At 58.0% G+C, this 13,762-nt stretch overlaps 2 protein-coding genes across 4 annotated transcripts; one reads left to right on the top strand and one right to left on the bottom strand.

Moving 5' to 3' along the window:
• The first annotated feature begins 446 nt into the window (after positions 1 to 446).
• On the top strand, positions 447 to 5,641 carry LOC119142516 (myosin regulatory light chain 2A, cardiac muscle isoform-like). Its single transcript, XM_037375564.1, is given in 8 exon segments — positions 447 to 490; positions 492 to 555; positions 1,568 to 1,657; positions 2,351 to 2,426; positions 3,308 to 3,412; positions 4,621 to 4,696; positions 4,779 to 4,827; positions 4,938 to 5,641. Coding segments are annotated over 8 exon segments (603 nt in total). The 3' UTR covers positions 5,037 to 5,641.
• A 130-nt stretch (positions 5,642 to 5,771) lies between these two features.
• LOC119142514 (coiled-coil domain-containing protein 63-like) lies at positions 5,772 to 13,410 on the bottom strand. Of its 3 annotated transcripts, none has more exons than XM_037375561.1 (11): positions 13,041 to 13,410; positions 12,111 to 12,200; positions 11,196 to 11,385; positions 9,945 to 10,064; positions 9,281 to 9,462; positions 8,546 to 8,727; positions 7,810 to 8,030; positions 7,280 to 7,354; positions 6,685 to 6,877; positions 6,112 to 6,309; positions 5,772 to 5,929 (listed from the first exon to the last, which is right to left on the bottom strand). In XM_037375561.1, the coding sequence occupies exons 1-11, from the start codon at positions 13,262 to 13,264 to the stop codon at positions 5,814 to 5,816; spliced, it is 1,791 nt and encodes a 596-aa protein (XP_037231458.1). In that variant the 5' UTR covers positions 13,265 to 13,410; the 3' UTR covers positions 5,772 to 5,813. The 3 variants fall into 3 exon arrangements, with proteins under 3 accessions (XP_037231458.1, XP_037231459.1, XP_037231460.1); XM_037375562.1 differs by having other exon boundaries at positions 13,034 to 13,197; XM_037375563.1 differs by lacking the exon at positions 13,041 to 13,410 and adding an exon at positions 11,528 to 11,691.
• Between the last annotated feature and the right edge of the window lie 352 nt (positions 13,411 to 13,762).

Here is a 13,762-nt window from a genome sequence, read left to right as displayed (position 1 = left end):
CTCCTCTGCCTCCAGCAGCCCAGCAGCATCCAGCTTTGCCATGCCCACGCCGTGACGGGGCATGAAGGCGCCCGAAGATGCCTGGCAGGACCGAGGCAAAACATCCATGTCCCAAGGCTTGCGGGGCTGTAGCTGGGGGTTCCCCTGGGGCCGAGCCCTCCCTGCATGTCCCAGTGGAGAGGAAAAGCCCGGCCCCAGCCCGACTGACAAACGCAGGTGGGATTGCTCCTGTGCAGTCCCTGCTGCGGGTCAGCATCTCTAGCACTGTGTGGGAGCTGCGGGGCCGCCTGGCACTTCGTTAACCTTGAAACCCTCTCTGGCTCACATGTCACGTCAGCCGGTGACAACAACAAGCTGCTATTCCAGATTAGAGAGAGAAGGACAGAGAAAATCAGAGACAACAGGGTTGGGGGTGGTTAACTTACCTATTACAACCAAAAGTGGGCATGGGGTTATTTTTAACCCAGAGTGGAATGTATTTATTCAGCCCAGGGGAGGCGAGGACTGCCTCCGAGACACCTCTCGCAGCAACATCAGTGCTTCTGCAAAGCCATGGTGAGTACCGAGAGCCCAAAGCTCCAACCAAAGAGGCAAAATCCATTAGCTTTTTCACCAGGATAGATTTAACGGGCAGGGAGCGATGGAGGTGACAGGGATCTGAGGGCCAAGCATCCCTCCTGCCCTGGAAAGGGGGTGAGCAAGTCGGGGAGCATCTGGCTGAATCGGCAGCATCCCGTGGGGAACAGGGAGGTGTCTCCCATGCCAGCAGAGCTTTCTAAGTGGAGCAGACCGTTTTGGGGTCCAAATGCCATCTTTCTGTTTCCCATTCCTCCATGCAGCGAGAGGAAAGGCTATTGTGTCCCCCAAAACCCTCCTAAAACCCTCCTGCTCTGCCTCCTCCTGGCAGAGCCCCCCCCCCCCTCCCCCCAGCCCCGATTAGAGGGAAAGGCTGCCGGAGCACGGGTGGAATGAGGGATGACAGGCAGGGTGGGACGGTGAGTGGCTCAGTCCTCTGCTCCTGTTTAAAAGACACATTGAGCCATTTCTGGTCGTTTCAAGCATCAGTGCAGGAGGAGGCAAATTTTTTTATTAAGCAAACATCTTGATAAGTGCAGTGTCTTTAGTAAGAAGTGCAGCAGGGTAAGGAAGCACCTAATAACTACAGCCCTTGCATGCAACCACAGCAGTGTGCTCCCAAATCAGGTTTCCACCCAGGGACATTTCACCCCGGTGCCCATCCTTTTACCTGCCGTACCTTTGGTGGGGAAGCGATTTCTCAATTCACCATTCCTTGGACCTATTTGGCCAAGTTTATCAGGAATGCAAAGACAGAACTATAATTTAAGGAGGAATCTTAACACCCCTCAGTATCTCAGAGGGTTGCATGTGCCCAGAGCTGCTGAGCAATGCGTGGGGAACCACCAAGCACCCAGGGAAGAGAACACAGTGGCAGCACCAGCCCAGAGCTACCATGAAGGACTCATGACTAAGAATGGGGTAGTTTCATGCTTTTATTCCACAACATAAAAAGCTGGTGAGTTAGTGACACATACTTGAACCCCTGCAGGCACCCAAGAAAGCCAAGAAGAGGATCGAAGGTGCTAATTCCAATGTCTTCTCCATGTTCGAGCAGGCCCAGATCCAGGAATTTAAAGAGGTAGGTGGGTTCGGTAGAAATGACCGAGGGTCCTTGATGTGACATGACCTTCAGCTAGCTCCTCCCTCGGCACTTTCAGACTGGTGACAGCTGGTTTGCAACAAGAGGCAGCATGCCCAGTTTTCAGTTATTTTATTTCAAAAGTGAGGATAACAGCTCAGCAACATCATTAAATACGGCATTGCCTCAAAGCTGCCTAGGAGCCTGCAGCCTGCAGAGGAGCCGGCAGCACCCAAGAGAGCAGCAGCACATCTCTAGGTAGCTCCCACCTGCTGTGCCAGGATCACTTCATGCTTACTTCAGCTGGCACACAGTCCTGTGTAAATTCCAGTCACTGGGATAACCAGCCCCAGCTGGGGAGGCTGATGGCTCAAGATGTCCTCCCCAGTTGGTCTCATCCCTGGGATGAAGAGGGCTTTGGCCAAGGAGAGGGTCTGTATGGCATTGATTTGGGCTGCCATAGGAAGCCATCACCCCACATCACCCGAGGGTGCAGGGGCCAGGATTGCTGCTGGATTAGGGTGGTGGTTGTTGCTCCCCCACTGGGTGAGGACCCCCAGAGCCCCATCCTGGGAGGGCTCAAACTGCCCTTGTCCCACCCAAGTCAAAGGGAGGAGGAGGAGGGTATTAAAGCCTCTCAATGGCTGACACTCTCCCTCTTCCTGTTCTCCCCGACCTCCTCCTGTGCTTCAGGCGTTCACCATCATGGATCAGAACCGGGATGGCTTCATCGACAAGGCAGATCTGAGAGACACGTTTGCTGCACTCGGTGAGCCCCCTTTTAGGACCTTCCCCAGGAGCTTCAACAACGTTAGACTTACTAAGTGAGAAACCAGCTGTGAGCCCCCCTTTAGCCAAGCCCCGGCAGTTAACTGGATCTCCTGTTTTGCTGGAAACTGCCTGATCCAAACCCAGTTCTGTTAGGGAGTGAGATCCCACGCCGGGTGACTCGGAGCAGCTCCTGCAGCAGCGGGTGGTTTATCCCGTAGGTACCAGAGAGAGCCAGCTCCTGGGTCACACAGCCAAATGCTCCCTGCCTGGCTGTGCCCGTCCCACAGCATCCCTGGGTGTACGGGCGTTACAGGGATTGACGGGGTTTGTAGGAAGCTCTGAAGTTGCAACCTTGGCTCTCCCGTCGTGGAGGTCAGCACGAAGCAGCGATGGGGCTGGGGAGTCCCAAAGACACCCCAAGCTCAGGGAAGAGGACGCAGGCATTCAGTCCTGTTCGTTTCTGGCACTGGGGGCCAGGGGGAACCACAGTGCTGGTGGGTTTGACCCAAAACAGCTTCTGAGGAGGGCTGAAGGAGGCTGATCCATGGGGCCGTGCAGGAGGGAAGCGGCACAGCTCAGTCCTTTGCAGCCTTCTTTGCTGTGATCCTGCAGCCCGAGAAACCAGAGCTGGACATGTCCAGCCCACCCACCCTCAGCCAGCACGTTGATTCTCCCATCATCGCTTCTGCTACTGCCATTCCTTATCAAAGGTGGCTCCCCAGGGCTGTGCCGCTTCCCTCGGCTGGGGGCAAAATCCTCCAGGGGAAGGCTCCTGTGCTGTGTCTTCTAGCCCCCAGTATGTAGAGCGGAGCGCAGAGGTCTGCATGAATTTGCAGCAGGACGTGGACACACAAGTCGCCCAACGCTGCTCTCCCCTAGGACGCCTGAATGTGAAAAACGAGGAGATCGATGAGATGATCAAGGAGGCACCCGGCCCCATCAACTTCACTGTGTTCCTCACCATGTTTGGAGAGAAACTGAAAGGTGAGGGGGCACCCGGGAAGCTGGCGGGGTTGGTGGGCACCCACACCATCACTAATATCCCGTCCCACGTGGGGAGGCCACCCAGCTCCCAGGATCTCCATCACCATTCCAGGCGAGACCCATCAGAGACTCCTTGGAGGCCTCAGATGGGAGCTGCTCAAGGAAAGGCAGGTGGCACCGACTGCCATGCTGCGGTGTGCAGAGCTTGGGGAGTGGGTCAGAGCAAAGATGCCTCCCACGCCACAGCCAAGAGGTGACACCTAGGGACAACCCGGGGATACCTGTGAAATGATCTCCCTCACCCACCCCTCCCACACCCTTTAGTGCCACCTTCTCCCAGTTGCAACACAGGGACCCCCCCCAGAGAGAGAGGCTTTGTTGGGACTATAACCAGCAAGAACCCCTCTCCCCAAGAGCTCCAGTATTTGTCCTCCAAATCCTGGACTTGGGCACTCCCCCCGCCTCCCCATCCCAAGGCACCACAGCTAGGACAAACTCAGCGCCATGTACCCTGAGCAGCTGTCCCCAGGCAGGTCCCTGCACCCCAAAACTCGTGCCAACCTGCCATACCAACAGTCCCAAAGGCAGGGCTGGGGCTGCCCATGCAGAGAGCTGGATCTCATCCCATATCTCCCCAGCCGCTTGCGGGGGAGGAGCAGGTCCCCATGCCTCAGTTTCCACAGCCGTTTAAAAAAACCAACAGGCTGTGCTGCTGCTGTCCCTCCAGAAAAAAGGGGCCAGGAGATCTTGCAGTGCCTCTGAGCCTGCTGACAGCAACGGTGCCACCAAGTGCCACCCTGGCAAGGGCCCTACCTACAGCATGGGTTTGACCCAAGGGGCCCATCCAGCTGCACCCTGTATCACTTACACAAGCCAAGGCACGCAGCCCCCCGGCAGATCTGCAGAAGGCTACGAGGCCCCACGAGTCTGTGCCTGGAGCTCTATAAATACACCCAAAAGATTAGATAGCTGCCGGACGCCAGGGCGGTGGTGACACCGCCTGCTCTGTGGGCACACCATGGCCCTATGTCTGCTCCTCTACATGCCACCACCCACGGTCGAGGTCCCAGCTGCAGGGTCAGCATTCCTGTGGGCCCCCCACTTCCCAGCCTGGCCCTCACCTTCTCCCCAAAGGCTGGGAGAAGCAGGAGGCTGCAGCTGGCTTCCTCCACCGCCACCTCCAACGGCTGTGGCCATGTCACCCGCAGGTGCTGACCCGGAGGAGACAATCCTGAATGCATTCAAGGTGTTCGATCCAGAGGGGAAAGGCCTGAAATCTGCCTAGTGAGTAAGGGGTGCCTCGACGGGGGGCAGGGGGGTGTCCTCACCGAGGCCTCCCTGGTGCTCACCGTGCTCTTGTTTGCAGCATCAAAGAAATGCTGATGACGCAGGGCGAGAGGTTTTCCCAGGAAGAGGTACGAGCTCCTTCCCACCCTCCGCCAGCCTCCTGTGCCCTCCTCCCCGACAGACCCCCAGCCACAAAGCCCTTCTGCGCTGCCTTTTCAACCCGTTTGTTTCCCGGCAGGTCGATCAGATGTTCGCAGCATTCCCTCCGGACATTTCTGGCAACCTGGACTATAAAAACCTTGTCCACATCATTACGCACGGTGAAGAGAAGGACTAGCCCACGCTCGGTGCTGGGGCTGGCAGGAACACCTCTGTCTGGGGTGCACGGGGGGCGGGGGGTCCCTTTACCTCTACCCTTGGGGAACGCGTCAATGGCATCCACATTAAACTGCCCTTGGCAAGAGGAAACCCAGCCGCTGGCGTGAGCGGTGCTTGGGCTGGCATGGTGTGTCTGCGCAGTGTGGCTGTGCCCGGCGGGAGCCCCCGTGCCCTCCCAGAACCCCCTGCCCCAGCCTCCCGGCCCGTGCACATCACCCTCGCGTGCCCTCCCCTCCCCTTGCCTCCTCGGTTCCCAGCGTGGCCCAGCTCCACAGCTCAGTGCACGCCAAACAGGCTGTTTCGCCCACCAGCCCAGGACCAGCGCTGAGCTCAGCTTTCCTTCAGGCAGCAGAGAGCTGCCGGCTTCTCCCAGCTTAGCAGGCAAAGTCCCGCGAGCCCGCTCTGCATCCCCCCGTGGCCTCACCAAGCCCCTCGGGCAGGCATGGTGCAGGACCGGGACTGTGGTCACCATGTCCCCGGTGCACCACTCCCGCGATGCCCAGCTGCGGGAAGCGCGTGGCGTTGAGCAACGGCAACGGCCCCCCCGCCGGAGAGCAGCTGTTCCCACCCCCGGCCATGGCTGCTGTCAGCAGTGGGCCAAGCCGTGCCGAAATATCAGCCGGCAAGCTTTTGAAGCCCGCAGAAGGTGTTGGGAGATGGAAGGATGTCCAGGGCGCAGAAGCAGAGGGGCAGCTGAGGAGCGGAACTGTTTATTTCATCCCTCCGTGCCGGGCTCTCACTCCTTGAGGCTCTTGCTCCCCTTCTTGGCGGCAGCGGCAGCGTGGCCCAGCTCCTTCTCGCAGCTCTGGAGGACCAGCTGGTGCAGCTGCCCGTGGCCCAGCGGCACCTCCCCTGCCCAAGAAAAGGACACCCGTGTCTGCCGGCACAGGCCTTATAGATGTGGTGGGGTGGGACAGGCCGGTGGGGATTGGCTGGGGAGGAGAGGTGGCAGCGGGGGATTGGCCAGGCGGCCATGAGGGGGTTGTGGATTGGCTGTCTGCCTGGCCGTAGCCCCTCCCTCCCACCTCACTCACAGGCGGCGATGTCGGCGGGGGTGCTGTCCAGGGCGGGGGGCGGCGGGCAGAGCCGGGCCCGATCCATCACCCACGGGAGGCTGGTGGTGCCCAGGAGCGGGCTGGCGAAGGGCTGGGCCGGCTGCGAGCCCTCAGCCCGCGTGTAGCGCAGGACGCTCTCCATCAGCAGGAGCTCGTTGGTCTCCTTCTCCACGAGACCTGGGTGGGAGGGAATGCTGTCCCACAGGGCCCCTCCACCGGGCCCTGCCCAAACGCCGCCCCGGCGGTCTGCTGGGCACAGGACCCATGGATTCCCCCCAGGCAGTGCCGTCAGGCTCCCCAGGGGCGAGGGGTCAAGGCTGGGTCCCACACCCAGAGCCAACATGGGGGCCTGGGGGGTCCACCGGGGTGGTTCTACGTCCCGGTTGGCTCCTCAATTTCCTGGGGATTTGGCATCGCAAATTCCCATTAGGGACACCCGTGCATGACGGGGTGGGGGCAGGAAACCAGCTCAATCTAAACACGGGGCAAGCAGGGGGTGGACAGACAAGGTCTGGGCCATGTGGCAAGCGAAGGCGGGCAGCCCTGACCCACCTAAAATCCGCGTCAGATTCCCATCCGTGATCTGCCCATTTTCTCCAAGCTGCTCCGTTGTCTTCGTAGCATCGCCACCGATTACTTCCAAAAGGGCCTCCACGCCACATTTGATCTGGCCCAGGACTCTGCTGCTCTCTTTGCATCTCTCTTCGCACCAGTTGGCTTCCCTCGTGGTTTCCGCTAGTTTTTCCTATCCGCAAAGGTTTTGCCAGGTGTCACAACAGCCCCCTGCTCGCGCCCCCCCACCCCCAAGTCCTGGCCAAGTCCAGTCCGGACACTGGAGGCGGCCCAGGAGGGGCTGTGGGATGCTCCCATCCCTGCAGGGGAAAGGCTCTGTGAAGGGGATCCCAAGCTCCCCATGCCACAGCCCAGGCCCCAGGTGCCAGAGAACCAGGGCTGGCAGAAGCCCTGCAGTCACCCTCTCATCATGCACTGGGAGACAGGGCTGCCAAAGCCAATGCAGGGCCCTTTTCTGCCCATGCCTCTCCAGCCGTTGCCCAGAGCGGTGTTGACGGGACCACACTCGCTAGGACACATGCCGGGACACACAGGCTTCTGCTGCCCTGGCAGAGGGAAATCCCGGCTGCCATACCTCCAGCTCCTGCAGGACATGGAAGTTGCCCGTCTCTGCGTCCTCCCGGTCCATCATAAGGGTCGTAATTTCGTCCTGTGTAAACACAAGCACATGGAGGGCATACTGGCTGAATGCTCACCAGATGTGCCCAAGAGAGGCTGGGGACCATCCCTCCACCCTGGGAGCAGGGACATCCCACTTGACCCCTCTGGGGACCACTGTCCCCAGGGCAGGAGGACAAGTCATGACCCCCCTTCTCACTCCAGCCAGCCCCACTCAAGGCCGAGGCAGCTCTTGGCCCTCCTGCATACTGCTGGGTACACGGTGGCAGCACTGAGACACTTTTAGCTCTGAGAACACAGCCTTCTGTCTGTGGGAGTTCTATTTTGGGCTACCGCTTTGCATTCCCCTAATCCCACCCGTGTGGCAGGCTGTGAGCTGGGCTCCGCTGTGAGCAGCGAGGCCGGACACATGGGAGAGGAAAAAAACCCACGCCAGCCCCAAAGCACCAGCTGAGAAAGGGCAGACATGAAGAGCTTGGAAGAGACCTGGACATCCTTGATCCTCTGCTTCATCTTCTCCATCTCGTTCTTCAGCTCAGTGATGTAGATGAAGGAGGCAAAGTTCTTCCCCTCCTTTTCGATCAAGTTATCCACCAGGCGGTCAAAGTTCCCGTCCTCTGCCAGCTCCAGCAGGCGCCTGTAAGCCACCTCCTGGCTCTCGAAGCTCTCCATTTGGCTCTGCTTGGCCCACTGGGCTGCCTTCAGGGCTGAGGGAGAGATGGAAAAAGAGGCCTGGCTGTGCGTGTCCCTGCAGGGCTCCCTTTGCAGAGCCTTTCCCTGCAGGTGCCCTGAGGTTTGGCGTGGGGCCTGGGGCCAGAGGGGCAGAGAGTGTCTTTATTTCACCCAAAACTAAGCAGGGAGCTCCCTGTCCTCATGGGAACGGGGCAAACACGGTGGGATCCTTCCCCAAGAGGACAAAAGGAGCCATAGGGGCAGCTCCCTGCCTCCCCACCCCTCCCTCTGCCCCAAGGGCACCCCAAGACACATGATGCTGGGTGCTTTCACTTGGTTATCACTCTTCATCCTTTCCACTTGTAGGCTGAAGGCTGGGTGAAGGAGCCTGCAGGCAGGGGACAGGTCCCGCCTTTGGGGTGCAGAGCTATGGGGAGAGGTCCCGCCTTTGGGGTGCAGAGCCATAAGCTTCTATACGCAACCCCCTTGGGCAACTCTGCCAACTCCTGGCTTGTGCTACCAGTTGCAGGTATTCTCTCTCATCTGGTACCTTTTCTCTTTTTGGCCACTTCCTCCAATTCCGAGCGATCTCTGCACTTGGTCAGCATGAAGTTTTTCAGTTTGTTCTCCTTTTCAAGGGCACGCTTCTGCTCCTGCAGCTCAACATTGCGCTGGACTGTGTCTTCTATGTGTCTTTTGTTCAAGGCTGCAATCCTTGCCAGAGCCCCCATCCTGAGCACAGAGAGCAGCAGGTTACACCACGGGAAGGTATAAGGATTTGTAGTCCTGCCCATTCCCATGCATCTCTGTGCCTGGCCGAGCAAAACCCCCGTGATGCTGTGCACGCTGGCCGGCTCCCATGCAGATGCAGCTGCGTTAGCCCGAGGCCAGCAGCAGCTAACACAGCTCTGGCTGGGGGTTTGTACTCGGACACAGCACCCAGCTGTGGCAGCCAAGCTCACTTTGCCTGGAGCTGGCTGGTCTCTGCTCCAGGTCTGCTGCACCCTCCCATGCAGGCGGAGATGGGACTCGGGGGGGAAAGAGGCTGCTCCATAGGGCAGTTCACCACATCCTGAGAAACATCTGGCATAGGCGGAGTAAACCCCCCTGGAGGTACCGGTCTCCCTGCACTGACCAAGCACCAAAGCCTTAGCACCCAGCTCTAGACAACAGCGGGTGCATCCTCTCTCTGAAGTTGCAGATGGCCTCTCTTTACATCGACACCCGTCGCTGGCATTGCCCACCAGCGCCAAGTTTGCCACAGAGGGTTCACAAGGCCACGTACCGCTGCTTGTAGCCTTGTGTGCACTGCTCAGCGGCAGTGTTCATCCTTCTCCTCTGCTGAGCCAGCTTCTTATGGAGCTTCAAGGAGAGCTTGCCCAAAAGAGCTTTCTGGATTTGCAGCTTTTCAATCTCTTCTCGGAGCTCTTTGTTTCTGGACAGGATGGTATGGAAATGGACGGTGACCTGGGGAGAGGCAAGCAAAAGGTTTGAAGCTGGTGCGGGACTTGGGGGCGTCAGGTTTCTGCTGAAAGACCTTGACCACAGCTGGGACAAATCTCTTCTCTGAAGTTGCTCCTGTACTATCCCCCTCCCCAAGACAGGGGAGGTAACAGCAGGCTAGGCTGATCATGGCACAGACCAGGAGCTGGTGGTGTCCAAGGCAAGGTGGCTGCAGGCAGCTCAGGTTTATCACTAAACAGGTGCAGACCTTCAGGCTTCTTGGCATGGCCCAAGTGCTGCATTTGGCTCACCAAGCTTGAAGGAGCCTTTGAGATACTCTGGGAGCAAGCAGGCCAGAGGAACGAGCCAGCTCCTCCTTTATGCAGTTTGTCTCAACCAAATGCATCTGCAGCATTACACTTGGTCCTGGCCAAAAAGGGGGTTGCACACAGGCCCCAGTGTGGCCCCACACATGGTCTCCGGAGGTCTGCAAAATGTTTGCTTACGTTGTTTAGATGCAGCTCCAGTGTCTCAATCTGCTTTTGCAGCTGTTTGCTACTGTTTGCTTGCTTCGCCTTCACTGCCGCCCGGTTTTGCCTCGCCATCTTTTTTTCCAGCTCTAGTATCTGCACGTACAGGTTAGAAAAAAGAAAGAGAGGGGAAAAAAAAGTCAGTATAATCTCCACCCCTACGTTCTGGACTCTTGGCAGGACACTTAGCCAAAGAAAATACCCTGTTGACCTGAACTACAGCAACCATGTCATTAAGGAGCTCACAGTTACAGCGGCAGCTTTAATCCCAAGGGATCCCACCCTGCACACTCAAGAAACATACGCTGTAACTAGGAATGGGTTTATTTTCGTGTGGCAAAGGAAACGCAGCTGCCTCTGGAGGGAAATTCAGCAGGTGCTGAAGGCGGCACAGCAGCACTCTGTGCCGAGCAGAAGAGGCAAGGAGGGTGGCTTTTTGGTAGGGGTAGAGTGCTGGCCAGACAGGGGTCTGCGCAGCACTCCCTGGGAATGAGTGGAGGAAAACTTTTGTCAGAAGTGGGCAGCTGCCAGAGGAAATAAATCCATGAGAAGAGCGAAGTAGTTGGAGAACAACGAAGCCGGGGGCAGGTGGGAGAGGTATGACTCAGCCAAGAGATCCCTGATTGAAAGCTAACCCTGTTGCGGAAAACTCTACAGCACATCTAGCACCTGCAAACCACCTGAGCATGTTCCCTGGCTTCCGTCATGGGTGGCTTGTCCAGAGCAGAAAGCTGCAGGGACCTGTCACTTCTGTAGCCCTGGGTTGCCCTGGGCATGCCACCCCACCACTGACCAAACCCAACCAGACTGTCCTCAGGAGAAGTGATGGGACATCCCTTAGATGTTGCTGCTCCTCTATTTCCCATGTCTCAGGCAGCACAACTGACTGTTCCAGTTTTGTCTTTTTTTTTTTTACATGAGGAAAAAAAAACCCCTCAAGGGACAAGCAGAGGGATGTTGTGTGACCCCAGGCAGGCGCGTGCCGTCAAAGAGCAGCTGCAGAGACCCGTGGGACAAGAAGGTGGTTGAGAGTCAGACCTTACGTTTCCAGCCAGTGCTGACTTGAATGGGAGCCTGGCTCTGCCCGCTTGGCATTGTCTTGTGGTTTTTGCCAGGAGGCAGCATTATATTCCAAAGCCTGAACCAAGTGCGTTTTACATAGGGTTGACTCTGTGACTCTGCACTGCTCTACCGTGCTCAGCCAGGGAACGCTCCAGATGCTCTTACCTCCTTGTCCAGCTCCGCTAACAGGGCTTTTCTGTCTTTAATCAGGGAATCACACTGATATTTGGTCTGCAAAAGGCCTTGGAGCCCCGTACAATTCCTCTCATCCCGCATCCTATTTCTTGGGGATGGGATCTGGCTCGGCGTTAATAACACCTCTTTGCGTTCTTGAGTCAGCGACGCTATTTCTTTTCTGTAAAAACACAACGACAACAAATGACCTTTAGCACATCCCACCTGCAATACCGGAGCAAGTCCTCACCCCTCCTCACTTCAGCACCGGGGTCCCCAGATCTCGGCATGGAGGAACTTTCCAAACACAAAGCTGCACTCACTCCTGAGCCTGCATTTGCTGCCTCACGTTGGCACCGTAAGATTTCCTCTTCTCCGCTGCTCTCTGAAACTCTCTCTGCAGTCTCCTGAACTCGGCTTCAGACACCTTTTTTTTCTCCATCGCGGGCACGTCCAAAACCTTCTGCTCCAGAGAGGGCTCTCCCCACTGCCACAGGGAGGGAGAGCTTGGTCACTTGAGCAAACACGACCAGCAGCGGTAGACAGCAGAGCTGGACACTGGGGAGCGGGTGGATGGCACCACCACCTCCAGCCGTTTGTCACCACCTTCAGCTCTTCGCTGCCACCCAGTATTCATGACGTCACAATATGCCTGACCACCCAAAACACTGAGTCATCCAAACCAACTCCATGAGAGCTGCCGAGCCGCCTCACAGCTTCGTGCCCAGCACAGGAGGGCTGCAGAATTAGTCCCCCCACCACCCAACACTGCTGGCCAAAGCAAGCCTGGCTCCCCACCGCCTGCCCGGCTGACCGCACCGCCACGTTTATTTCTGCAGGGGAGGTCCCCGTGGCAGACCTGCACCTGCAGAGAAGTTCACCTTGGGTTTGTGCTTCACTTTATACCTTGGAGTCCATCGTTTCTTCCAGCTAACTCTGCTGGTTGCTCTGCAGACGCCTCGGGAAGGGGATGATGGAGCCTCTGCGGGGACAGACCTGCTTCCCAAGGGGAGAAATGAAACGCTGGTTAAGGGGGTGTTTGTGTCCCCCTGCCCGCCCCTCAGCACCCGCTCGCGTGTTTGGCACATGAGGAAACCATCACAGACGGCTGCGCGATGAATAAAAGGAGAGCATCCGTAGTGATGTCATCGCAAAACACACTCCTCCTGTTGAGTTTATAAGTAGGGGAAGAACAGATGGTTTGAGCTGTTCCACCCTGTCCAGTACCTGGGTTTCCACAGAAATCCCGGCGAGGCCAAGGCCCCCCATGCCGGCGGGCAGAGCCCCCGGGGAGCGTAAGTGGGGGATATCGCCTGGATTCAGCCCCTGTCCCGCCGCAGGCAGGGAAGGCGCTGGGGCTGACCACGCAGCCCTCACCCCCACCGCTGGTCCCCCCCAGCCCTGCTGCAGCCCCCCGGGCTCCCCTCTTGCCCCCAGCGCTGCTCACCCCACCGCAGGGTGCTGCGGTTCCTCTCCAGCCAGGGGATGGGACCACGGTGGCAGTCAGATATTCCCAAAGAGCAGCCCCCTGCCTCCCACGGGAAGTGCAGGAGAGAGGAGAGCCTGGCAGGGAGCCAGCCCTCCCTGCTCCCTGCCCCAGGCTCTGTGGAACAGGCACTGGCCCCGTTGCCAGGTCCCACCGCAGCATGGATGGGGTCTCCATTGTGACTGTCACCAAGGGGGCGGCCGGGGCACCCCCACCCACCCCATGGGCAGCGCTGGGAGCCCACGCGAAACAGACCCAAGTGGTTTCCGTGTCCCACAGCCAGCCCTGAAGCATGTGCTCCAGCATCTCCCTGGCTGCATGTCCACAGCAAGCAGAAACCCACATTTTACCCGTTCTTGCTTCCCTTTGCTGCTCTCTGAAACTCTCCCTGCAGTCTCCTGAAGTCGGCTTCAGACACCTTTTTTTTTTCTCCATCGTGGGCAATTCCAAAACCTTCTGCTCCAGAGAGGGATCTGCCCAGGGCCACAGGGAGGGAGAGCTTGGTCACTTGAGCAAACACGACCAGCAGTGGTAGACAGCAGAGCGGCAGGGTTAGAGACCTTATCCTCCACATCACCCCTGGTCCAGAGGGATGCCCAAGGCAAAGGATGCCCCAGGGCAAAGCAGCAGCTCACAATGGCATGCCCAAGCTGTGAGGACAAACCAGAAGGGAATGCAGGGATCAAGGGTGATTCCAGCCACAGATCCCTCCGAATCCTGTCCTACCGATTTGCCACAACGTTATGTAAGAGGAGCTTGGCTCCTGAAAACCTGCCAGGCTCACGAGCAGTGAGCAGCAAGGAGGAGGTGAGAATAGAAACAAATAAATCAGCACACGTGGCAGCTACCTCCACAGTGGACCACGTTTTCAAATGCTGCGTGTAAGCAGAAACTCCAGGTGTCCAAGAGCTGTCAGTGGGCTTGTTCTGCATTTTCAGGAGCGTAAGGGGAAGCAAAACCTTGATCAGCAAAGCCACCGCTCTCTGAACACTTGTTACCTGTCCCAGGGCTGGGAAGGCTTTGGTGCAGCAGCCTTTGGGAAGCCTGCAAGCACCTGCATGGGGGATTTCCC

Source organism: Falco rusticolus, chromosome 1 (assembly GCF_015220075.1).
Source record: "Falco rusticolus isolate bFalRus1 chromosome 1, bFalRus1.pri, whole genome shotgun sequence".
In the NCBI taxonomy this organism is placed as follows: domain Eukaryota; kingdom Metazoa; phylum Chordata; class Aves; order Falconiformes; family Falconidae; genus Falco; species Falco rusticolus.
Note: the sequence above shows the minus strand (reverse complement) of the source record. Positions and strands in the feature narration are given on the sequence as shown.